The sequence below is a fragment of the Betta splendens genome, chromosome 16 (genome assembly GCF_900634795.4).
Source record: "Betta splendens chromosome 16, fBetSpl5.4, whole genome shotgun sequence".
In the NCBI taxonomy this organism is placed as follows: Eukaryota; Metazoa; Chordata; class Actinopteri; order Anabantiformes; family Osphronemidae; genus Betta; species Betta splendens.
The window spans coordinates 5,145,322-5,171,476 of NC_040896.2; the positions used below are offsets into that span (position 1 = coordinate 5,145,322).

The following is a 26,155-nucleotide window of genomic DNA, read 5'->3' on the forward strand; positions in this document are numbered from 1 at the left end:
TTTATTAGACTAAATAATAAGTCTCACCTTAACTCATCTTATGTTCATAGTGTTATTGATGTTGTCGTGGCCGAGTGGTTAAGGCGATGGACTAGAAATCCATTGGGGTCTCCCCGCGCAGGTTCGAATCCTGCCGACAACGCTTTGCACTTTTTTTGTACTGAATGTGTACTGAGTGCTGCGCTAATTACACACATTTTACTTTAACTCTACGACACAGTACAAAGTAGCTTAAAAGTTAAACCCTCTTTCCGCTTTCTTCCTGTTACTTAGCAACGGCGAACACTCAGCGGGGGCTGGCCAATACATGTTAGCAATGACGCTAGCAGGGTAGATCATGGAAACTGACGACGACCTGGACGAACTACTGGACGACATTGAAAAAAGGTTTTGTCACGACGTTTGTGTAGTGTCTTCGTCTAGCGGTGATTCGAACAAAGCCGGGAAAAGCGTGAAGGACAAGGATGGGCATAGTAAAAGCAGGTAAACAAAGCTAGTCTGACTAGCAGGGAAGGCTAAAAGGCTAAATTTGTAGCCTCTTTAACATTAAATGAAATTCTATCTGTCCCAGTTTTGAACAAGTTTATCTAAAGGCCGCCATTCAGAACAGTTAGCAAGGACGTCTGTTTCACTGGACAAGCAATTCAAGGGCACAAATTCACGTTTCTGTTGCTTTAGGACTACAACCACAAACGCTGACCTAACACTCAGCAGCGTAACTAAGGACATTGACGCACTTTTAGAAGAATTACTGGAGGATGACTTTGCACATTCCATGGAACTAAAGGTAAACGCGTACTTCCGAACTGCACCTTCCCTGAATGAATTATGTTTAGTAGGGTTTCATGTAGTTCTGAAATATGCTTTGTGACCTTTACATTCAGACCAAACAGGTGGAAAGAAAGCCGTTGTCTCAATCTGGAGGGAGAAAGTAAGTTTTTTTAGTTCACTGTGAATAAAATAAAAAGCAGTTGTAAATAACAAACACTGGAACAAAATGGATTCAGCCATAATAAAAACGTGTAACATTATGAAGAATAAAGCTAGTTCCTGAATCTGCAGCAAGTCCAGCTTCCTGTGATTTAACATGCTTGAGTATGTTCAGTCACATGTTTTTCTACATTCACTGTAGATATCTGACTAACAAGTGCGCCATGAATTTGAACACATTGTCCTACACATGGATGCTTCTCATGTTGCGTGTCCTCTGCCTCCAGGTGCTGCCCTGTTTTCGTTGGTGGGAGCTTTGTCACTAATGGTGTTGGAACATCAGCTTCCAAGAGGTGGGTTCAGTGTTTTCATGCTGCCAGCCTCTATCCTGTCTTGCCTTTTTAGAAGGAGATAGAGATTATTAATTACTTTGCCCATTATTTGTTTGCACAGTAAACTAGAGCAATAACTACATTCTTTCTTTCTTTTTTTGATGAATGATCTGTTTCAAAAGGTCATGTGACCGCTTGAGGTGTACTTCCTGCGATTTCCAGGTGCTGTCGTTTGATGACTGTGAGTGGGACCCGTCCTCTGATTACCTGTTCTTTAGGTATGGCTGCAGACTGACTTACATTACACAGAACATATGCAATGAATGTAAGTAACTAATGGCTGAAAAGAGGCTAGCTGTTGCTGTCTTTCAGCAAAGCTGTTCCCATGGTAACTGCTATGTCTCTGGTGAAATTGAGAAAAAGCTTTGGACCAAGGGTTAATAATAGTGCATCTTATCACTCACCACATGAAAACACTCCTCAAATGTGCATCCTCACCACTTCATCCCAGTCTTCTGCTGACATGTCGGGACCAACAATAGCTTTTATGAAACCCCATACTGTTCCTATTAAGCTGTCCTTCGCCAAATCAACTTTATACATCCTAACACAGTTACAAAAAACAGGGTTTAGAGAGATTCCAGGCTTGCTGGCTTTTGGCTGATTTTCTTCAGTGTCATCAGAGGGTGGCGGTATTAAGCAATGAATCTGACTTCATGCTTTCAGTTATTTCTTAACATCTACACCCCAAATTATGCCAGTCAGCTATTGCTGAGCTGTAGAATACAGATGTATCATTCACTGCATGAAACCGAAAAAGAAGTGTGAAAACCTCATCTAATACAAAGCAGTGAATCCAGAGCACAGATAGACACTAATTCATTACTCTGGATTAAAAGAATGCATTATCTTTGTCTTGTGTATCTCCTGTTTCTGAGCTTTTTTCACCAGCTCACCCTTAGGAGGACACAGTTTGTGTGAATGAATGCTAATTCCTGAGAGAGAGAAACGCTTGCCTAGTCTGTACCCACACTGTGAGAATTTTCCATCGATATAAAAACGTTAAGTCAAAAGTACATAAAGCCTTTTATAATTTTTTTTTCTGTGAGTCTAGGGCCCGCTGTCTTTATTTTATCAGGTTCAACCCTGACTCCGCCTTCATTCACTCACTTTTGCACTAAGCAGCACTTTAGGTTCAGACCACTCTGAACCACTCAGCAACACTCACCACCATAACTTTGTCCTTCATGTCTTTATGTCAGTGTCATCAACCAGAATGCATCTGTCCTCCAGCCCAAAGCTTTGCCTAGCCAGCCTTATGAGATAGTTAGAGCATAATCAAAATGATCTGACCAAAGCAGGTTTATAGCTTCAGATACACATATACATTACACATTTTCCCATACTTATTTCGATTGGAGCTTTTTCATCATCAGTATTTGAACATAGAGATACTAAGTTACTTTTATGGATTGGTACTGTGTCTCGGCTGTGGGTCTGAGTCTAGGTTAAAGGTATCCTGTGTATTAGCTCCTGGGAGTTTTATTGACTGAGAATCTGAGGCTGAGCTTATCTTCACTGATCATTCAATATCCGGTACTTTTTTCTGTACAGGAACAACGTTCCCGACCGTCAGAAGCTCAGAGCCAAGCTGAATAAGAGGAGAGGTTCACGGGCGTACGCCTGCCAGTGTGCCTGGTTTTCCTCCTCAGAGCCTACAGACCTCAGGGCCCAACATCAGCTCAGATGGGTCTGTGGAAAACACCAGGACTGAGTTTGAATCTTCTTTGCTGCTATTAAGAGACTGAAAATGCCACAGCAGGAATAATAATGATTGAACAATCTTTGCTTCATATCGTCTTTTTTTCTGCTCATCCATATTCAGACTTTCAAGTTGTTCATTATGTGGCGCTGCCTGTGAATGGTGGTAGCACCTTAGTCTGTCAGATCAGGTCATTACATAAGTGAAGTCCTCTGGTACAGATGGTCTAGAATGTAAGGTAAGAAATGAGATGAAATGAAGAAATGAAATGAGCATTCCCAACCAGTCTGCTGTGTTTCTTATGATGACTTGATGTCATCATAAGAGATGAGTGAGAGGGCTCAAGCAGATTAATGCGTGTTTCTCGTCTTTAGACTGAGCTAGTAGACCTGAGCTAGACCCAACAAAGGCTAATCAGCTTCCTATTAAAGCAGGGTTCAGTGTGTTCCCCTAAACAGAAAGCTGTGTCCTTTTCAAGCCTTTTCTCTGTTTCGCCTCAGCATAAACATCAACTTGGTGACAAAGGTGAAATGCAGTCTCCCTGCCTCTTCCATTTGCTCATATTAAAGCTTGTGACCACAGATTGATGGTAACCTAAGAGCTTTTTCTTCATCATCAGCCTCTCACTCCTTCTGTGTGCCTCAAAACCTAAAGATAGTTACACACCTTCCCTGAAAGCTGAAGAGAGCACCCCAGTGTTTTCCAGCCTCAGACCTATTCAGTCCTGACTCTCATACCTCTCACTTCCTGATATGTACCTTTATACCCAGCTGGAAACCGCCTGTGTGCTGCGCGTCACAGTCAGGTTCCAGCAGGACCCCATTGTCTGCGCAAGAGCAATATTCACGATAATTGAGTGCTCCCCACAGACAGGACTTTGCACTGGTTAGTTTTGTGTTGTTTTTTTATGTAATGTATCATCTACCTGACAGTTGAGTTTTTCTTTGGTCTGGTGATGTATATCATTCAGTTTTGCAGCTTCAGCTTCTGCCCTGATGGTCACAGTCTGGCAGAAATGACCACTTTGACGAATAACAGTTGTGTAATTACTGTGTTTGGTGAGTGGGAGGGAGCTGAGACAGCAACAACCGTATAATTGGTGCTTGGTTTGAAGGTTTATCTCTTCTACAGAACGATGCCTCTGCTCTCAGGTCCAAGTTCTGGTTCTGTCTAGCTGCTTTGAAGTGACAGCTCTGATGTGTGCCAAGTCTTTGCATAAGTTTCAGTGATCAGGCCAGTGTTTAGGCCGTAGCAGCACCAAAAGGGCTGGTCTGTAACCCAGACCACAGCACATCTGATCCAGGATTCACTGAGTTTCCATCTCTAAAGTACAAAAATGTTAGAGCCGCAGTTTCATATTAAAACATTGGCAGATTGTTCCGATGTTGTTAGTGTCTCTTCCTGCAGATCTGAGCCACATCAGCTGATCCAAACTTTCAAACAGTCTGAACGTTTACCCTAGATGCGACACAGATTCCTTTGACTATAAGAATATATAGAGAGACAGCAGCAGAGCAATAGAAATGTGACTCAGCCTTTCTCCTGTCAGGCAGAGCGACAGGTCTGCGGAGGAGGAGGAGGACAGCGTTGCGCGTTGTGGCCAGGATGTGCTGCCAGCATCCACCTGTCCGGAGAGGAGTGTGCAGAAGCTGCTGACCCCCAACAGCTCTTTGATTCAGTTTCAGCTTGCTTTTCAGTCTGTAAAATCATCAATCAATGCAGCTATTTACTGAAACGACCTATCACTGGGTTGTATCACAAATGTTTCCAAATTCCAGCATCATTTGGTTTGAGAAGAAGCTGTGCTTCACTGCAGTTAACCTGACAGTACATATTACTCAATACAGTGTACTGCAATTACTGCATATATTAATGTCAGTGTAGTTGATCAGTACTGACTGAATACCATTTGTATTGTATTGTAGTGGCTATGTTTAGAGAAGTGTAGTAATGCCCTGGTTAGGGCTAGTGAAACACGTGTTCTCCAATGTACATATGGAATATTCCAGCTTTCTCAATACGATACAGAACTGTACTGTACGAAACTGTGGAAGCTTGTTTCAAATAATCAGTAGTTGCGAGTAAACGCCAGTCCAGCAGGTGGTGCAAAGGGCTTCGCTCTTTAGGTGATTCGACACCAAAAAAACAACGAATAAGAAACTGCGGGCGTAACGCAACAACGGTTGTGTTGTGATGGAGGAAACGGAGTTTGCTGATGTTTTAGATGAATGGTTCATTGAGACCCTGAAAACGTGAGAACGTTTCTTCTTCAGGCAGATCCAGCTGCTGGCTAGATGCTAACTTGACTCTAGTTAGCGAAGAAAACTCATTATTTTATTCTCCATTTCTGATATTCAGATGCACTTCGTCGATGTCAAGGCTGTAAAAGACTTAAATGCAATTTGGTGTTAAGTTTAAAGTGTTTAGTTGCACAAAAGACACGAGAATTAATTTTGATTTCTACATTATTTAGCCCAGTCCTACGCCCGGTTCCTCCTGCTCTACACGACACCTCAGCTAACACATTCCCCGTCTACTTTGTTTAGCCTGTGTGTAATTCTGTGCAGAGCCTGTAACGCCCTCCTGCTTCCTTCAGATACAAAGATCTCTACGTGTATCAGCTGGAAAATCCTACGCAGGTCATTGAGTGGACGTCAGAGAAAAGTGAGTGATTTTTTTCTTTGTCTCAATTAGTTAATTAAAAGTTGTGACATTAAGACCTGTATGACCACAGTTAGTGTCGGTTTGAGTGAGTGATAGTCTATGTTAGTTCCACCACCAGAGGCCTTAGCTGGACAAATGTGTGATGAAAAAGTAGTAACGTGTTCTGGCCACAGCGTAAAGATGATGACACCATATAAGTCATTTTTTTAAACAGTGTAGTTAAAATAATTCAGAAGGTATATATATATATATATATATATGCATGCACGCACGCTAGTTCATAACTAGTTCATATATGCATGCACGCACGCTAGTTCATAACTGCTGAGAACAGTGTGGTCTTTTCTTCATCTGTGTTTTGTGTTGACAGACATCTGCGTTGCAGGAAACAGTTTGTCTAAAAGTGAAATTCTGGAGCTTCATTTGCCGCAGAGACTCTTTGCTCAAGAAATTAAGGTAAAATACCAAAAGGTTAAAATTGTGCCGTGCACATTTAAAAGGTAGTGATTCACATTTAAGTGTCTGTGGCGTGTGACGTGTTCAGGGTCTTTGTACAGAGCGAGATTTTAAAGTTGTCCGTGGTGGATTCACCGATGGTCCTGTCTGCTGCCTCGTACATGTCCCAGGAACAAGGTGAGTTACCTGTCTTAAACAGTTTTAGAAAAGCAATTAGGAAAGAATCTAAGAAGGTTGAAAATGAACTCATATGGTTTATATCTTTGTTGCGGTTATGTTGGCACATATGAAAACAACAACTTTTTAACACTGTGAGCAAAAATTGTAAAAATTGTCTGAAGGTCCAGGTAAAACAAGGTGATTCACTTAATTCACCCGAGTTTGTCCCCCAAGTCGGTGCCACCAGCAGCAGGTTTACTATAACTTCTGTCAAATTCTAGTCAGTTTGTCCAGCTCTGGTCACATCTACATTGAGCTCAGTAATTTCATGGCCTGGTAGCTCAGGTAGTAGAGCACGGCTTGGGAAAGTCCCGTGGTTTGAACCCCACTTCTGGCACCGGGTGTGTTCTTGAGTAAGATGATTTACAGTAGTTTATTATTATAATTACTCAGCTGTCCCATTCATGGGCACACATTCTTTTACAGCCTCTCCCAGCGTCATCCTTTTTGCTTTGCATCTCTTCCGGCACGTTTTTGACCAGGTCTCATTAACACTCAAGGAAACGATGCGGTCTGTGTGTCTCGTTTGTTGACATCCTGCCGTTGCAGATGTGCTGTGACAAACGATGGGCTAACCTCCGATCTGCAGGTCTGGGACCTCGGTAGCGATGACAGAGGTGAGTTTCACATCCCTCAATCCACGAGCTATAATTCACTTTTATGAACCAGCAGGACAAAACATCACACTCTGTATTATCTTATCGCTTCACTAAACTGATTTCTAAAATGTTATGGGTCATATGTCAGTGACAGATGTGATCAGGAGAACAGGAGGCATCAGAGGAAGCAGAAATGTTGCGGGAAGCGGCAGCAGAATCGCAGCTCAACCCTCATCACAGCCACAAGTTCTTCATGGAGCGTGGAGCAGCGACGTCCAGCTGAGCAATGTGACATCGGGACAGACTCTGTATAAACTAGGTAACTTCCTTCTTACAATTTGATGTGGCTCAGTTTTTACTCATTAACTTACATGATGAGAACATACTTGTTCTGATCTGTAAAACAATGAAACTACTCAAAACAACCAGCTTTTTATTTTGTCTTATTAGTGGTATGTTCACATTTACGTATGTCCTGTAGAGCATAAATTATAGTTAATCAGTCAATGGATGAATTGAATTATGTTTGGGGTTTCAGATTTCAGGGGAAGATGTGACATACAATTACATAGTTACACATTACATAACATAATATGCAGATTATTTGTACTTTAGTCAAGTGAACTTTAAAGCTCTTGTTTGTGAAACTTGTGAAGGGTTAGGGTGAGGCGTGGTGGTGATGTGTTGATGTGGTGTTTCTCTTCACCTTCTACACCTCGGATTTCACATAATACACCAGCAGCTGTCACATCCAGAAGTTCTCAGACAACTCAGCCATTGTTGGCTGTGTGTCCTGAGGGGAACGAGCTGGAATACAGGTCAGTCATCAAGGACTTTGTTGACTGGTGCGAGTGCAACCACTTATGTTTAAACACCAGTAACACTAAGGAGATGGTGATTAAATACCAGAGGAGAACGCCACATCACACCATCCAGGGGTCAAACATAGAGACTGTGGACAGTTTTAAGTAGTTATGTGACGTTCTGTATCAAGGCTACAAAGTGTGTGCCGAGTAGAGGAGGCGGTGTTTTCCAGCACTGGGGCCCTGCTCTCACCGTCCCCCGAGGCTCGCCTAATTTAGGGGCAAGGCTGAAAATGATGATGCGCAAAGCCTCGCTGCCTGGCCTTACTACGTGACTGATTCAGGAAGTGGTTTGAATTTTGCCACTGGGTCCAACACTGAAATATGACAAATATGTACATATGTTTATTTTTATTTTTTTATGCTCTAATGTTTTTCATTTTCTTCTTGCAATCCTGCACAATTCCCCTGTCGTTTTGTGGCTGTTCCAGCATTTAATTTCCCCACTGTGGGATCAATAAAATTGATTTATCTATATATCTCTTTATCTGTCTATCTATGAAACTATTAAAGGGTTTCACACTGTTAAAGTAGGATTCTTAATAGAGAAACGTTGTTTCCTGCTTAGTTGTGTTGATAGAACAAGAACTCAGCAGCTGCATCAGTTACCCATCTGTCTGTCTTGCTCTTTGTTTCCCAGCAGGGCCCACATCAGCAGACCCACTGACTTCCTTACAGTTTGTAAGCAACTGTGTTTTCCTCGCCAGCTGCTGTAATGGAAACATTTACATCGCAGACACTCGAACCTCTGCTGCTCCACAGCTTTCACCACCACTGCAGTCATCTCCCTGCGATTCTGTCCTCTGGTGGGCAGACGCCTCTTCAGGACTAGAACCGTGTTGCTGCAGGGTCATCAGACTGTCCTCGTCTGGTCACGCCACCGTTTCTGACCTGAGGAACCAAAAAGAAGCCGTGAGTCAAGCCCAGCTCAATATTAAGACACGATGCTGCTGCCTGAACCATGTCCGGGTGTCATGGGCTCCAGCGCTGGACAACTGTGTTGCAGTGTCAGGTGAGACAGAAGAATAGAATCAGAGAATAAATCTTCCTGAATAGTGTTAAATCATCTAAATTATCCCAGATTTCTGCTGACTGATGGATCTCACTTTTTAGGTCATATTTCAAGAGGTTAATTTCTCTTCTCGCTCAGGTTTCGATGGAGCAGTCCAGATCTACAACACGTCATGCTGGGGGACAGCGCTGCTGGAAGCTCAGCCACTGTTTCAACATTGCGGCCACGCCATAGCATTGCGGTCCAATGACGTCCCTGTCTGCATCACCTCCCATGTCTGGCATCCCGAGCGGCCACGGACGCTGCTGTCTGCAGCCTCCGATGGTTCTGTCCACGTGTGGGACTGGGTCGACAGTTAAACGCCACAGATATCAAGCTCCAGTTCACCTGAGGACAGAACGATGAGATGCTCATGTTAGAAGATGGCTTCAGTGAATCCGCAGCTGATAAATTGACCTTACATTATCGTCTAAAGAGAAAATCACACTTTCTTGGTGACAGCAGAGTTAAATATCATAATATGCTGAGGATATAAACAGGTTCATAGCTCAGCTGTAACGCAGATAATGAAATATAGAGTTTTACTATTCTACAAATTTGTTATGTAAAGGTAATTAGTATTTCTGTCATGCCATTCCGTTTATGTTTCCATGTCATGGAAGAATTAATAAATCGGTTTAATAAGTTCAGTGCCGGCGAACTTTCACCAACAGAAGCCTTAACAGCATCTTTCTTACCTTAGTTTCTGTTCATTCTCTGCTTCAATGTCACGTTTGACTCAGTTTTCACAACCTCTTCAAAATGTGAAGAAAAGTTAGATTAAGTCCAAAAGAAAATCTAATAAAGCTGATTTACCCTATCCTGTCATTTTGTTTTGACAATGCTGCTGACCCTGAGACCCACACTAAAGAGGATATTGCTTTTGTAAATCCTTTCTTTAGAGAACGTGGAAACATTAAAGGAGTCATATCATGCTTTTCATTCTAAAAAATATTAGACTTTAATGTCTCAGTAAGGTCTCTGTAAATTTTCATCCCATAAAACCCTTTAGATCGTCCACACTGCCCCTGTCAATGTGTGGTTTTCACTCACCATCAGCAAACGCTGTGTTTTCTGGGCGTGTCGCAAGCGAAGCTGCTCACCACACCTCTGTGCGGAAGTGCATACCTTTTTTGTTGTTGTTTTTTTTTTTAAATTGGCTCCATGGATACGAGCCACCGCACGGTTAGGATACAATAGGTGGCAGTAGTGCGACATTGAGAATGCAATCCACCGCAATCCTCCACAGAAGAAGACGACCCACTACAGGACTGCACGACATTAGCCAGCTGATTCGTAGCGTAGTAGAACCATACGTCTACGATCCCGAATCTGACCCTGAAGCTGAAGAGGAGGCTGTTGAAGTCGCCACATTTCGGCTGATGCAAGATGTGTCTCATTGGTAATGTCGCATTTACTTTAATTGATTTATGTAATTTGCAAAGCGACTAGCGGTTGCTAATGCTTATGCTAAATGGCGTGTGCAGCTTGAATATTCACACGACTTTCCTGGAAAACTCTCGTTAATAGAAAACACTACTTTAGCTTACATTATACAAATAAATAAGTTTGAGAGCATAGCTGAAATAATATAAATACATTTTACATTTACACATTTCACTGTTTTTGTCTTACTTGTGCTGCTGCTCTGACAATTTTATTTAAAAAATGTGCATTAATATTTAGAGCAATCACTGCATGACCTACCTGGGAACAAAAAGCATTGGTTCAAATTATATATTGACCTAACGTATTTTTACTGCTTTTAATTATGTTTTTTGTCATTCTTGATAAATCTGACAGTAATATGTCTCTGTATCTGAAGTTGTTACAGGTATCTAGTCTACAGAGGCTAGTGAGCTGGTGCTGAGGATTCCTGGGGTGAAGAATCTGAGTTGCCATCTCTTCATGCTTGGGTTGTAGATGAAGGCAGTTTCCTGATGGATAAAACACTAAAACACTCATAGTATGATTGATGTAGACCACCTGTAGAAAAACTCCTTTACCGTTTGAGTAAAAATGTGTTTTTTGTGAGTGCAACACTCATTAAGAATTTTTTTAACTTTATTTATATATAATTTATATGCGTTTTATTTATGGCCGCTTCAACTTTATAGCTTACCATATTAGAAAGAGAAAAACAAGTAATTTCAATACTATGATTTCCTAAATAAGTGTTTTCCCTTCAGAAACAGAGTTCAGTGAAATACATAATAGTTAAAGCCAACTTTATTGTAAACCAAAAAAATACACCACTACTCCAAAGCTAGAACAAACTGTTACCTTCACACTCCAATGTGCAATGTATAGGTTACTGAGTTAATTAAGAAGTCTGGGGGTTTGAGGACGAAGGAGAAGCTTTTGCAGGGCCTTGCAGACGAAATGCATGAAAGTAGGGTAAACAGGGAGATGTGGTGATCCTTGTTCTCATCACTATTTGGAAGACTGAGTGGAAGCAGTCCTCTACCAGATGGAAGCTGTGGCTGTCCTCACCATCACCTCATCAAAACAAAAGGTAGTGCAATCAGAATTGTAGATTAGTGAAATGTTAATTATTATGTAGGTCAAAACCTTCTCTAATGTAAGAACACACAATACCAGACAAAAAATTAAACCAAACAAGAGGACAGGCCTGTCTGTGCTAAAACAACAGATAAACAGTTGTTACAATTCAAATATAAAATCTAAACAGTATATACCAATTAAAATCTTCTATTACCTATCTTACTGTTGGTACATACAAACTTACATACCTTCACTCCTGAGCTGGGCAGCAGATGTCTGTGTACCAACAGTCTGCAGTGATTTCTCTGTTTGACAGCCTCCTTGCATGTAGGTAACTGGGATTTGCCCTCCTACAGTATAGAAAAGACTGTTACATTTACTGTAAATTGTATTGGTCCTACAAATATAATGGCTATGGTACAAGCTATAGGTAACTGACCAGATAAGCAGCAGGTATTGTAGAGATGTGACTAATTAGCAACTAAGCTTGAAACACAACACAGTAATCATTCCAACTAATCATGTTAGAATTTGATAGAACAATGACATAACCCCAAATCACAAGTTGATTTAGGCTGTGACACAGGACGGGGTAATAAACATAACCGCGTTCATCTGCAGGTTCTTTTTGTAGCGATCGACCAGCTGTAGCTCTAAAGTGCAAAGGCCTAAAGGCATGCTAACGGCTAACGCAACACACAAACAGGAGCGGCAGCACGTCAACAGGACAAAAGCTCGATCCACCGCTTCCTGCCTGTCGCCGATCGAAGGCCCATGGCTATTAGCTGTTCCCCACACAGGTGTGTGATTGCACCAACTCAGAGTAGCACATTTGAAAGGGACAAAGGCTCAGTTGACTCACTGTAGCCGTTAGCGACGCTAGCGATTAGCTTGTCTCACATGTGGGTTACTGCATTTTAAACAGACCCAACTAACATATTTAGATATCACAAGTATCAAGCACAAACTTACTACAGCGAGCTAGATCCACCGCTTCCTGTCTGTCGCCGCTGGAAGGGCGATAAAGATCAGCTGTTCCCCGCAGGTGTATGTGATTACAGAAAAAGGACAGACGCTAGACCCACCGCTCCCTGCCTGTAGCCGCTCGATGCCGTTACGATAATCATTAGCTTTTCTCCACACAGGTGTGTGGCTGCAGGAGCCCACATGAGCACATTTGAAGGGGACAAAGGCTCGGTCGAATGGCTGTAGCCGTTAGCATAGCTAGCTAGTAACTTGCCCCACACATAGGTTACTACATTTAAACGGACAAACTAACATTTTAAAACATTATAAATATCAAGCATGTACTTACTTCAGTGAGTGGATGACGGACTTTATGAATAGGTCCTTTTTTTCCAACAGGAGCCGTGAAACAAATCCAGCATTGTACGCACCCTCGTTTGAAATGCACATACGTATAAATGCTGAGGCAGTGTTTCTGGCACCGGTCCGTTAAAAATAAAAGTGACCCACAAATCCTCACTTGTTGATCCCTTGGTAAAGTGAAGAGACTTTGGTGTTGGTTAGAACACCTAAGAACCGAACTATTTCTATGGGAGGACTTGGGCGCTGCCGTGCTGGTCTGTTCACGGTGAGTGAGAGGGGGGAAATGGCGGAAGACCAGTTTTGGTTCGGGATCATTGTGGGGGTGGTGGTTCAGGATTTGCAAGGAGAACTTTCAACCAATGTGACGACAACTGGGACACGGCCTCAGAGTAGGTCGTGGCTGTTTTCATTGGATGAGAAAATTTACGTTTTCAAAATGTGAAAAAAGCAGGAAATGCATTTCTACCGTGCTCAGTGTGTGTATATGTGACCCATAGAGTCATAGGGACGCTCCAAAATGTCTAAAAAGTGGATTTTGCATGATATGGGCCCTTTAAATTCACCAACGGTGTTAAAAAGAAGTCACAGAGTTTGAGTCACATATGAAGCTAAACTCTACAAGCAGGTGAAATGAATCTGACCATGCTGATCAGTTGTTATTTTACTGCTTTTTCAAGACTCATCTTGGAGGACGACAGCTGAACTTCTTCCCTCTGTCCATCTTTTGTATTTGGTTCTGGGTCCCAACTACACAGTTAACTGGCCCGCTTTACTCAAAGGTTTCAGCCACGGATGAAAACAGAAACATGACAAATCTTTCCACAATGAGCCGATTTCCATTCTTTGTCTCCTGTTACCAACCCCGAGATCCAATGAACCCTTTCACAGGTTCTGTTATGGTCGGGTACGATTTGTCACCAGGATGACTGCACCAGATAACCCTGACTGATGTTCCGCTTCAAGTTAAAGCTGAGGTACAACTTTTCAATCTTTCATCTTACTCTCAAAAGTCTTTGTTGCACAACAAACACAGTAGAAGTACTGTGTATGAGTAAGTAGTGGTACTTAAAGAGCACAGGAGTCACAAGAGAAAGGAACGAGGCTCCTGAAGGTAGACCAGAGTGACTGAGGTGAGAGAAACTCATCTCACCATGGATGTAGCCAGTGACTCTGTAGGAGGAGAGTGTGTGGTTTCTGAATGAGCTGCTCATTAGGTTCTGATGTGCAGAAAGCGGAGCAGAACTGTGTGGGTAATAACTGCTAATCAAACCGTTGTGTTTCTATTTGCTCCCACCACAATAATGATTCATAAGCATCAACCGGGACAATCTTCTTTCAGATAGCAGCTTCCTTTCTAAAAAGCATCGCTTCAATATTTCCAATTATTTTGAAGGCAGGGGCCGCGCTTAGTGGACCTGGACCTGTTCCATTCGGGTCAAAGCAGCCTGACCGGTTGGGGTGAGGGGTGAGAGAGAGAGAGAGAAAAACACAGCAACAACAACAGGCAACAATAGAGCACAGGCAGGACCAGAGACTGGACACAGGCAGGATGGTTGGACCACAGACTGGATAAATGCAGGATGGCTGGATAAGGGACTGGACACAGGCAGGATGGTTGGATCCGCAGCTGCCCATCACAGACACAAAGCTCTGAGTCCGATGTTACCTGTAGGTGAGGACAGAGTGGGGGAGAGAAAGCGAGCGGGGGAGAAGCACAACTACTGGAGAGAAAGAGACAAGTTTTGTTAAAAACGGAACAATGATGGGAGGTTATTGGACAGAAGAGGTAGAAGGAAACAGAGGAGCTTAGTGTATAAATTAAGTCCCCCAGCAGTCTATGTCTATTGCAGCTTAACTAAGAGATGGTTCCTGTGACTAACAATCAGTGCCAGTGACCTGAACCATCTCTAACTATAAGCTTTATCAAAAAGGAAGGTTTTAAGCCTAATCTTAAAGGTGGAGAGTGTGTGTCAGCTTCTCGAACCTGAAGAGGAACCAGCTTTATTTCTGATGGGACTTTCCAAGTCCCATCGGAACTCTGGCTGCAGCATTTTGAATAAGCTGTAGGCTTTTTAAGAAGCTGTTAGGACATGAATCAGTTTCTCTGCATCGCTCTGAGAGAGGATGCTTATAATTTTAGCTATATTTATAAGATGTATGTAGGCAGTTCTGGAGATTTGGTTAATGTATGATGTAAAAGAGAGATCCTGGTCAAAGATGACACCAAGGTTCCTTACAGTAGAATCTGAAGCTACAGTAATGTTATGCCATCCAGAGTGGCTATCTGATTCAGTAGTGTCTCTGTGATTTTGAGTGGAGAGTGTGTCAGCTTCTTAAACCTGAACAGGGAGGTGCTTCCACACGAGAGGGGCTTGGTAGATAAAAGCGATGCCTTCCCATTCTACATTTCGGTCGGAAAAGGACAAAACGCTCCTAATCATTCACAAAAAACATGACAAAAACAAAGGTAAAACGCTACGCTCCGTTCATAGATTACTATGTCCCGGAGAGCGCACGCTCTAAAAGATAGGTAACGTAAACCAAGGCATTGACACGGACACCTAACAGGATGTTACCCAGGTCCCTAATTTGACTCCACACTGGTGACTAGGGCTCTGTGACATCTGCCAGAGGGGAGGAGTTTGAGCAGTTTGTGTGTGGGGTGTGTGGGTTCAGCAGTGATGCTGACAAAATCATGATCTTGCCTAGGGCGCCAACTTGGCTAGGGCCTCCCTGGATGGAGGTGCAGAGGACAGACTGGATGATGGCTGTTTAGACGATGGTCCGCAGCTCCTGGGTCAGGTTGAACTTCCTGAGAAGTACAACCTCTGCTGGGCCATTCTGCAGAGAGTGTCTATGTGGGGAGACCCACATCAGGTCTTGTGAGAATGTGGACCCTAGGAACCTGAATGAGTCCTTGGTAGACACTGTGTTATTGTGGATGGTGAGGGGGAGGGGGGAAGGCAGTTTTTCCTAAAGTCCACCATCATAACATCACAGTTTTGAGCATGTTGAGCTCCAGCTGGTTCTGACTGCACCGCTGGACTTTTTATGTTGAAATAGTTTGTTTAAAAATGCTAGCTAAAAAAATACACAGAAGTGATCAGAAAGGCCAACATGTACACTTGATCAGACAGGCTAAATGTAAGAACCAGATCTAACGTGTGCCCTTTGTTGTGTGTGGGTTTTAACCCCTATAAACTATACAGTGGTCAAATGTAATATTTCTAAAACCTAGTGATGTGGAAATAATGGTAGCTGTGCCTCTTTTTTTATGAATCCTTGACTCTTGTACAAAGCTGTATTCTGGTGGTAAAGTTTTAATGAGTGTAGCTGCTGCTCCATCAGCCCATCAGTTGATTATGTTGTGGGGCATCATTTTGCACAGTGGTGCGGTAGGTAGCACCGTCGCCTCACAGTGAGAAGGTTCTGGGTTCCGGAGGCGGCCTGGTGCCCTTCTGTGTGGAGTTTGCACGTTCTCCCTGGGTTCTCCGGCTCCTCCCACAGTCCAAAGACGTGCGTCTGTGTTGCCCTGCGATGGACTGTCTTGCCATAGCCAGCTGGGTTAGGCTTCAGCACCCCCGCGATCCCACATATGGGATTCAGCAGCTTGGAGGATAGATGGATGGATGGATGGATGGATGTATATGTACTTCAGATTGCTTAAATCGACGCTGCTTAGACGTTCGGTTATGTGTCTCTTGTTGATTGGAATGATGGAGTATTCACTATGTTCTGGAGAGCTGCAGGTGGTAGCGATGGAGACAGTACCTGGGTTGTCTGTGAAGATGAGTCAGTCACATGCGGACGTTGCTGATGTGGAAGTGAGACAGTGAGACAGTTCCAAGCTGGTGGTGGTTATCCTGATATTGACGATAGTTTGGGATGGTGAAGTTGATGTTTGATGAGAGAAGCTTGGAGCTGTGTATGATTAGTTGTAGTCCATCATGTTTATAAAAGTGTCCCTGAGTTCCCATGAACACAGGGACACAAGTTAAAATTGTCAATAAAATCCATACCATGTTGCTGGCATCTACCTGCCTACCTGAGAGCCAGGTGTGGAGGCTCAGCAATCTGAAGAAGCGTCCCACCCCACAGTCGATAGTTGGAACTGGACTGAACTTTGTTTCAAGATGTTAAAGGTTCTGAGGAAATCTTTTCTTAGGGTCTCCGGCTGCTGCAGTGTAATGTCATTTGTGCCAACGTGAATCTCGTGTGGTGACAGTGGAATGAGCCTCCAGTGCATCACGGATTTCTGGTGCTATGTGGTTGACTATGGTACCCGAAAAACAGTGTTATGGGGGCATGTGTTGCTTTTACGTGTCTGATGATGGCGTCCTCAATGATCATCATCCAGGAACTCTACTGGTGTCGAGCTTCAGTTTGGTTCTTCAGGGATGGCAGTCGTGGGTGCGCCAGTGGAGACTCCCCTGGGTTGCGGAGATCGTCAAGGGCCAAGACCGTGTCCCACAGATGGACCATGGCTAGGGCTTCTGTGGTACTGGAGTTATTCTGGTCTCCTGGTGTTGTAAGGAACCCGGGAGAGGTGGGAATTCTTGCTTGTCTAATGCACAAAACTTGTTAAAGTTTTTGAAGGACCTGGCAGGTGAGGCTTTCCCTGCTTTGCAGCCGTGTTTTCCAGAGGGTTGGCCAACAGACCATGTCGTTGGCTGACCTGGAGTGGAACACGTGCGTTTTTTGGGCTTAGCTCCAGCACGGATCCATTTGTCCTTAGTGGAAAATGTAAATTGATTTATTAATGGTATCGTATCATTCAGGTGTTAACCGGTAGCCTATCTACCTGCAGCCGAGCCGAGAACTATAATGGAGTCGAGGATCCGCTCTTCTTCTCTAATCTGATGGAGCATGGACACTAATTCCTGTAGTTTGGCAACTTTCCAACTCAAATGCAAGCTCTTACAGGATGCAGGTGAATAACTATAATTGTAGATCTTCAGTACTGTACAGCACCAACCTCACTAACGACCAAATACAATTAGGGGGTTTATAATTAATGTTGGAATAGAAATGCTGAACCTCTGACTCTGCATCACCTAAATTTCTTTCATCTTTGACCCAAAGCTTCAAGTCACAATTACCCAGTTCAGTATTTGATCATTGCATTTATTCTACAAATATTCATTAGTTAATTTGTATTTTAAATAATCATTTTATGTTTCCATGTCCAAGAATAAATAAATCTGTTTCATAAGTTCATAGTGCGGGAAAACTACCACCAACAGAAGCATCATTCTTACCTTAGTTTCTGTTCGTGGTCTGCTTCAGTGTCAGTGAAACTGAGAATTCTTCACTTTAGTTTTATTACTTTCCCCAACTTAACTGTGTAAAATGTGTTTTGTTCGCATCAGCTTCCAGCTTGTGTTTTTAACGTCACACTCCCACAGCAGCGCCATCACACGGTCGTGGAGGGCATTACAGCTTAAGGCTTGTACCGTTGACAAGCTAGTGCCTTGACCTTTAACCCCAGGTGCTCAGTGGCTGCAGGTCAAACTGTGACATGAAAGTTTGTGTTAATGGGATCAGAGGTCAACCATCCCTGAAGAAACAAAGGCAACACAACAAACTAATTTACAGCCTAAAAGGACTAAAGCACACAAAGTCACCATTTCCATTTAGTAGGAACATGTGCAGCACAGTCACACTTTAAAACCAGCAACATCATGAATGTGGAGCTTTTTTTTCTCTCCAATGTGACCAGCAATGACATGTATATCCGGCTGTCATCGCTCCACCGCTGTTTGTCTAGGTGGTGTCCTGCAAACGATGTGGGCTCTGTGGCTAATTGGAGCACTTTTTGGGGAAAACCTGGGCTGATTAGAAGAGACGGCGTCCATCCCACGTTGAAAGGAGCCTCTCTGCTTTCTAGTAACATGGCCATGTTGCTTAGTCTCCCCACTCCGTGACAACTCAGAGTGGAGCCCAGGACACAGAGTCGCAGTCTTACACACCTCTCTGCATGTTCTCTACAGCCCACCCACTCTTAGTTTTAGTTATCGCATAGAGACTGTGTCTGCTCCCCGACCACCTAAACTATACAAGTCACACACAAATCAAAGAGGAGTGACTTACCAAAATTTAATAAATATCAAAACAGTTCCTCTCCTAGAACAAAGTAACAGTAAGTTAATAAAGTGTGGTTTATTAAATATCAGATCTCTCTCATCTAAATCCTTGTTAATAAATGACTTGATAAGTGACCATCACATAGATCTGTTCTGTCTCACTGAAACCTGGCTGCAGCAGGATGAATATGTTACTTTAAATGAGTCGACTCCAATGAGTGACATCAACAATCATGTTCTTAGAAGTACAGGTGGAGGTGGAGTAGCAGCAATTTATAAATCAGATTTATTAATTACTCCTAAACCTAAACATAGTTATAACTCATTTGAGAGCCTCACTCTGAGACTCAACACTACTTTTAACTCCTTAATAGACACTATTGGTTTTATACAGCCGGTAAATGAACCCACTCATCGTTTTAACCATACCCTCGATCTTGTCCTAACATATGGGGTTCAAATTGATAATTTAATAGTTCTTCCCCAAACCCTCTGTTATCTAGTTTTAAATTTAGCACAATTGACCCTACAATAGCTGGAAAGAAATGTTACTATAGCAGATGTTTATCTGACAACGTTATTGCCAGATTCAAGCAGATGATTCCATCATCTTTTGCCTCAATGTCTTGTAGATCCACAGAGAACAGTCACCTTAATCCTTATGAACAGGTTGACTGTCTTGTAGATGACACTGCAGCTTCTCTACGTACAATGTTAGACACAGTGGCCCCTCTGAAGAAGAAGACAGTGAATAAGAGGAGGTTAGCTCCGTGGTATAACTCAGAGATCCGCAACCTAAAGCACAGGACCAGACAACTAGAAAGACAGTGGCGTTCCAACAAAATAAATGTAAACTGCATTGCATGGAAGGACAGTCTAATAATATATTAAAAAAATATTTTTTATTATATATTATATTATATATATACTATATTATTATATTATATATATTATATTTGTGCTGCTAGAAAAACATATCATTCCTCCCTAATTGAGGGACCCCAGGTTTCTTTTCAGCACTGTAGCCAGGCTGACTAAAAGTCATAGCTGTATTGAGTCTACTATGCCCTTAAATCTTAGCAGCAATGACTTTATGAACTAATTTACTAATAAAATTATCACCATTAGAAAAAACATTCAGCAGCGACTTCTTCCAAATGACAGAAAGTACTGTCTAGATCCATCAACTTTATATTTACCAAATTCTCTGTCTTACCTAGACAGCTTCTTCCCCATAACTCATATGGAGTTAACCTCAATAATCAACTCTTCCAAGTCGTCCACTTGTCTTTTAGATCCAATCACAACCAGATTATTCAAAGAAGTTCTACCTTTAATCAGCTCATCCATATTAAATCAAATCAACCAATCTTTACATTTAGGCTATGTAACACAGGCTTTTAAGGTGGCTGTGGTCAAACCTCTATTGAAAACCAACCAAACCAACCCTGGGCCCTGGAGAACTAGCCAACTATCGGCCCATTTCAAATTGACCCTTTATTTCCAAGATTCTTGTAAAAATATCATGGCTAAACAATTATCTGACCACCTGAGTGGGAATAACCTGTACGAAGATTTTCAGTCAGGATTTAGAAAAAATCATAGCACAGAAACAGCTCTGGTTAGAGTCACTAATGATCTTCTATTAGCGTCGGACAATGGTCTACTTTCTGTCCTTGTCCTGTTAGATCTTAGTGCTGCATTTGATACAATTGATCATAACATTCTATTACAGACACTAGAACATAGAATCGGGATTAAAGGAACAGCACTGGGATCATTTAAATTCTATTTGTTGAACAGATTCCAGTTTGTTCATGTTAATGAGAAATTCTCCTCACAAGGATTAGCTATGGAGTACCACAGGGTTCTGTGCTTGGTCCAATCCTGTTTAGCCTATACATGTCTCCTCTAGGTGAGATTATTAGAAAGCATTCTATTAATTTTCATTGTTACGCAGATTATACTCAGCTATATATGTCTTTGGAACCAAATGAAACAGATCAACTAGTCAAAATTCAGGGTTGTTTAAAACACATCAAATCCTGGATGTCCCAAAACTTCCTTCAACTAAACTCAGATAAAACCGAGATTCTTATTGTTGGGCCTAAAAATCTGAGAGAGACACTATTGAGTCAGATAGCCACCCTGGATGGCATAACATTAGCTTCAGATTCTACTTTGAGGAACCTTGGTGTCATCAGGATCTCTCTTTTACATCATATATATAGCTCATCAATATAGCTAAAATCAGAAGCATCCTATCTCAGAGCGATGCCGAGAAACTGATTCATGCATTTATTACCTCTAGGCTGGACTACTGTAACTGCTTACTCATAGGATGTCCTAACAGCTCCTTAAAAAGCCTACAGCTTATTCAAAATGCTGCAGCCAGAGTTCTGACAGGACTTAGAAAGAGAGATCACATTTCTCCTACATTAGCTTCTCTGCACTGGCTGTCTGTAAAATGTAGGATAGAATTTAAAATTCTCCTACTCACCTACAAAGTACTCAATGATAAAGCTCCTTCTTATCTTAAAGACCTCATAGTTCCTTATGCTCCCAGCCGAACGCTTCCTTCTACTTCTTCTGTCCAATAACCTCCCATCATTGTTCCGTTTTTAACAAACCTTGTCTCTTTCTCTCCAGTAGTTTTGCTTCTCCCCCGCTCGCTTTCTCTCCCCCACTCTGTCCTCACCTACAGGTAACATCGGACTTAGAGCTTTGTGTCTGTGATCAGCAGCTGTGGATCAAACCATCCTGCCTGTATCCAGTCCCAGGTCCAACCGTTCTGCCGGTTCTCTGTTGTTGCTTGTTGTTGTTGTTGCTGTGCTTTTCTCTCTCTATCCTCTCACCCCAACCGCTCGAGGCAGATGGCCGCCCACATCCAGCCTGGTTCTGCTGGAGGTTTCTTCCTTGTTAGAGAGGGAGTTTTTCCTCTCCACTGTTGCTGTCAAATTAAATGCTTGCTGTATGTGGGATTTGTTGGGTTTAGTTGTGTGAGGTCTTAAACCTTACTTTGTAAAGTGCCTTAAGATAACTTTGTTGTGATTTGGCGCTATATAAATAAAATTTAATTGAATTAGTGGTTAGTACTGATCCCAACTGGACTTCACAGATCTCTACTCTGCTGGTTGTTTTCATTTACTGACTGACGTTCAGGAACCTCAGCGACTGTGTCATTTAATTCATTGTAAATTTAATGGGCAGCTTCCATAAAGACAAAGATCACTTTGGAAATGCTGCCTGAAGACTCTTCAGCTGCATTATATAGCACATTCAGTTTATTAAAATTGACTCATCCTGTGGCTAATTCCCTTATATGACTGATTATTATATATTCTTTATGTAAACAACTACTATTCAATCGGCTTGATGGTTGTTTAATGTCTTTTTTCTGAGATTAATCAAAACAGAAAACAACAGGTCAGCAAACATTATAATATGCTCAAATATTTCATTAGTATTTAGTATTATGCTGGTTACATTTTGATTGGAGCCCTTTTTTAGAAACTTTTAAAATTAATTAAAACAAAAAAAACACAGAGATTACACCAGAGAGAACCTTAAAACTCCAGAGACAGACAAACAACCTGCATAAACTTACATAATTTCTTTACGGTTTGTAAATTTCAGGATCTGCAGCTTTTTAATTTACTTTTGGAAATGAATACACAAAATCTGTGTTACTGCTAAACCAGCATTTCTCATCTGGTTTATTCACTGTCATTTAACAGGTTGAGATTTTGCCATTTTTCTCTTTCTCATCATCAAACATTTAAAAGGCCCTGAAGGCAGCACCGGTAACTAAACTCTGTTACTACAGTAACTAATCATTTTCATTCTTGGAAGCTTTCCGTTCTGAGCTGAAGTAATGTCATATCTGCTTCTCATAGCTGGGGACAAACAGCACATTAATTAAAGTTTGTAGTATTTTGCTTAGGTATCCTCTGACCTTTACCAACAGAGTAAAACATCACACAGACAGTAAGTTGGGTCACCAACACAGAGGTGACGATTATATTCTCACTAACCGCTGGTTAACTTTAGAATCCAGCCACCAAATGTTCTGTCTACTTTTAGTCTTATTAATAAAAAGCTGGGAAAACTGTTGTGTCTGGTACCTGATGGTAAAGAAACTGACAGGAAGCTGCCAGTTCCTGTTCACTTTTCATCCACTTGTTGCTCTAAAGGTGATGTCTACAGATACGGAGTAGGAAAAGAGAATGTGGTTGACAGGAAGAACTAATCGCAATTCAACCCAAATAATTCTGTACAAACATCGACAGGATTAAAACAAAGATTCACTTTGGAACATCCGACAGAGTTGCGGTGACATCCGTGTGCCAGACTTTGTGCTACTGGGTTTTAACAAAGAAGTGGTTTCCTATTTTAGCACCACAACTTTAAAAAGGACAGAAGGTTAGTGATCATTAACTTGTTGATTGCTCTAATTACTTTGGCTGCTGTTACTGCATCAACATAATCATCGACATCAACTACAAATGTATACAATCTAAAGCATCTCTTTCCCTCCCTGCAAACACGTGGCCAGAGAAGACTCCTCCAGAGCAGCAGCTCTACCTGCAGCCTGTGAAAAGCCATTTGGTTTTGTTCCTGTTGTTGCACGACTGTAGCTTCAAGGTCAAACTCTGCTGCAGTGATCAGACATCACGCTGCCCTTTAGCCTCACAAACCTGTGGTCACTGCTGTAATGATGAGCTCACACTGCGCGCCCGTTGACCCGCTTAAGCTGCTGGCGTATGGTTTTTCCTGCTCTCCTCCCAGGATGGTGCTGGAGAGGAAACGGGAGTAATGTTTTCTAAGCACATGTCATCGGCTGACGTGGCTCTGGAGCTGCTATTATTAGCAGGACCCAGCACCTGCAGGGAAGGAAAAAATAAACTCCCTTTCTAACGTTCAGGTTCTGGTCCTGGTCCTGTTGCAAGTCGGACCGGCCCGGACCTGTGGATACATTTAATGCCCATGTGGAATGTTTTAACCTCTTGGACATTGGTCCGTGTTTGGATGTTGAGGTTGATGAAAGGCCAATGAAACTGGTGACATACTTGTGAGAACGGGAGGGAAGCTGAGCTCCACTCCAGCTGCACCAAATAGTTGCTCATAGTTTTCCAAAGCAGCGACTGCTCACACAATTTGTTTCACTCGCATAAAGATTACGAGCAGCAGACTGAGCTCTTCATAGGAAAGCTGTGGTGATCAGATGGCTCTGATCCTAGGAGATGACGCAACTCCACCAGGCAGGAGGAACACTGCTGCCCAGAGAGGAATCAGGCAGACTCAACACATACACCTGCCGTTCTGTAAGGCAGAAGATGAGGCTGCTAACATTGATGCACCTCAGCAAATCCACAGCCACTGCTGTGGAGCATCTCTCACGGAGCTCCTGGGAATTAAGTACCACGTCCAGAATGTTCTCAAGGGCTGTAACAATGAAGCAGGAGTCATCTTCATTTTCAGGTTGTTGTATCTGAACTTTGAGAACTCGAAGCAGTGTGACGTTAACCACCCGCCTGTGTGTGGTTGGAGCCTGTTGTGATCTATAGCCGTAGACACAAAACACATCCATGTATTTTCCTCTGGAATATAAAGAGCTAAAACCTGAATTAGTTGCTTGTTTTGTAAAAAAAGCAAATTCATTTTTGCATTTTTTGAAGCCCTGATGCTGCCTTTTAACCAGGAACATCCTCATCACACTGGTTTTAAGCTGGCTTCTGCAGGAGCAACCTGCCTTTTAGCAGCTCACTCGGAGCACATTCACATTTCACATGATTAAAGGCAAGGAATTGACCTTTGGAAAAACAAGCCCTTTCTGTGTAGTTAACAGTCTTGGATTCAATAATAATGAATAATGTTTTCCTGGTGAAGGCACATAGTGACAGCAGAGGCTGATAGGAGAGTGACCTAATGGAGCAGACACTAACACACCCAGAAGTAGAAGAAGTAAAATCAGAAGCTATCCATTTACAGCAACTGGCATTTTGTTTCTTTTTTGTCTCCACTATGGTTCTGAGACACATGTTTAAAAATGAGAAAAAGAACGTCTGCTACAGAAAAGCTCAATGTGAAAAATACCTGAAGGACAGGGGAGCTGAAGTTACAATTAAAGACTTTGTGTAGTGCAGGAGCACAAAGGAGGGGATGTCTGATCAGCACCGTTGGGTTCTGTAGTGACTAATTAAGAGTGAGAGAGTGGTGGACTGAGCCCAGTTCTGATGGTCACCGGCTTAATTCCACCATTGCTGCTTGATGGTGGTCAATAGAAGCAGGGGACGGGTCAGGGTGTAGGCGGGTCAGGTCCATCTCAGTCACTGCTGTCATCTTCTTCCTCCTCGTCTGTCAGGTTGTCGTTGTTGAACTTTGACCCTGGCCGGCTGATGCATTCTGAGCGGGGCGTGTGGTTTCCAGACGTCAGCTGCAAGTAGCAATACTCGCAGACTCGAACAGGTTTGGACGACTGGCTGGGCAGGAGGTGCCGTTTGTCCGAACATGGCCCGCAAACTACAAAGCCGCATTTCCTGCAGTGGTGGCGCCGACTGACAGGCGTGAACTTCACCTTCTGGCAGCGCATGCACACAGAAGCCTCGGAGTCTGGCACCCAGACGGCAGCGTGCTCTCCAATGGGGGCCTTGCCACTCTTCTGCAGCAGCTCCTCCACACATCTGCCGATGTGGTTCATCCACTCAGACTTCTCGGTGGCAGTGGCAGCGTACACGGCAAAGGACTTGGTGGGCGTTTTAATGAGCCAGCCGTTGCGCAGGTCACCTTCGTCTGGGACCGTGTCGATGGTAACGCTCTCCAGCGGGATGATGTGCTGCTTGTTGTATTTCTTCTTCTGAATGACGATGTTGCCATAGACCAGGATGTCATTGAAGAGGAAGAATTGCCGAGATTTGGGCTTTTTGCGACACAGCTTAGTGAGGACACCCTCACCGATCAGCACCCGGCCGGGGATGGCCAGCGGCTGACCAGCGGCACCAAAGCAGCTCTCCACTACTGCAATGCGCTTGGAGTTGGCCTCGCTGTTAGCAAGCCGGTCCACCATCTTCACCTCACCTGAAGAAACAGAGACAATCTTAGAAATCACTAACCTTGAGTAATAGCAGCAACCAGCACACCTTACACCATTTTTTTCAATTTCATATTTAAAAAAGTGAGAGAAAGGAGCCCATTGTGAAGTTTCCTCTTTAAGTTGTAGATGTATGAAGTAGCCGCTGGGATAACCAATTCCCACAGCTTTCAGACTGAACAGATCTAAAACATACATGAGAGTCTGATGCGAAGACAAGCATCAAAACCAGATGGAGCAGATTTACTGAGCATTAAATTAGTTCGGATGGG

At 42.8% G+C, this 26,155-nt stretch overlaps 3 protein-coding genes, 1 long non-coding RNA gene and 1 other non-coding gene across 13 annotated transcripts in view; 3 read left to right on the top strand and 2 right to left on the bottom strand.

Annotated features, from left to right (window-relative positions):
- Window positions 1-60: 60 nt before the first annotated feature.
- trnas-aga (transfer RNA serine (anticodon AGA)) lies at window positions 61-142 on the top strand. Its single transcript has one exon. It is a non-coding gene; the product is annotated as a tRNA-Ser (tRNA).
- Window positions 143-170: 28 nt separating this feature from the next.
- On the top strand, window positions 171-3,105 carry cfap418 (cilia and flagella associated protein 418). The gene is made up of 6 exons (XM_029129501.3): window positions 171-483; window positions 679-787; window positions 885-931; window positions 1,218-1,283; window positions 1,445-1,540; window positions 2,877-3,105. Exons 1-6 carry the CDS (start codon window positions 338-340, stop codon window positions 3,034-3,036), a joined length of 624 nt encoding a protein of 207 aa, XP_028985334.1. The 5' UTR covers window positions 171-337; the 3' UTR covers window positions 3,037-3,105.
- Window positions 3,106-3,245: 140 nt separating this feature from the next.
- wdr73 (WD repeat domain 73) lies at window positions 3,246-9,696 on the top strand. 7 transcript variants are annotated; one of them, XM_029129498.3, is made up of 9 exons: window positions 3,246-5,276; window positions 5,621-5,688; window positions 6,059-6,144; window positions 6,233-6,321; window positions 6,913-6,980; window positions 7,111-7,281; window positions 8,466-8,506; window positions 8,588-8,837; window positions 8,976-9,696. In XM_029129498.3, the coding sequence occupies exons 1-9, from the start codon at window positions 5,218-5,220 to the stop codon at window positions 9,194-9,196; spliced, it is 1,053 nt and encodes a 350-aa protein (XP_028985331.1). In that variant the 5' UTR covers window positions 3,246-5,217; the 3' UTR covers window positions 9,197-9,696. The 7 variants fall into 7 exon arrangements, with proteins under 7 accessions (XP_028985331.1, XP_028985332.1, XP_028985326.1 ...); XM_029129499.3 differs by having other exon boundaries at window positions 8,469-8,506; XM_029129493.3 differs by having other exon boundaries at window positions 8,466-8,837.
- Window positions 6,394-9,070, bottom strand: LOC129603194 (uncharacterized). Its single transcript, XR_008692899.1, has 2 exons — window positions 8,932-9,070; window positions 6,394-8,716 (listed from the first exon to the last, which is right to left on the bottom strand). It is a non-coding gene; the product is annotated as an uncharacterized LOC129603194 (long non-coding RNA).
- A 1,391-nt stretch (window positions 9,697-11,087) lies between the features above and the next one.
- Window positions 11,088-26,155, bottom strand: part of plekhf2 (pleckstrin homology domain containing, family F (with FYVE domain) member 2) — a 30,176-nt gene continuing 15,108 nt past the window's right edge. For 2 of the 3 annotated variants that reach the window (XM_029129686.3, XM_055503348.1), the window contains one exon: window positions 22,161-25,870. In XM_029129686.3, coding sequence (XP_028985519.1) covers window positions 25,119-25,870 — 752 coding nt within the window. In that variant the 3' untranslated portion in view covers window positions 22,161-25,118. Of the gene's footprint in view, window positions 25,871-26,155 lie in introns of all 3 variants that reach the window. The other variant, XR_003783560.3, reaches the window with a different exon arrangement.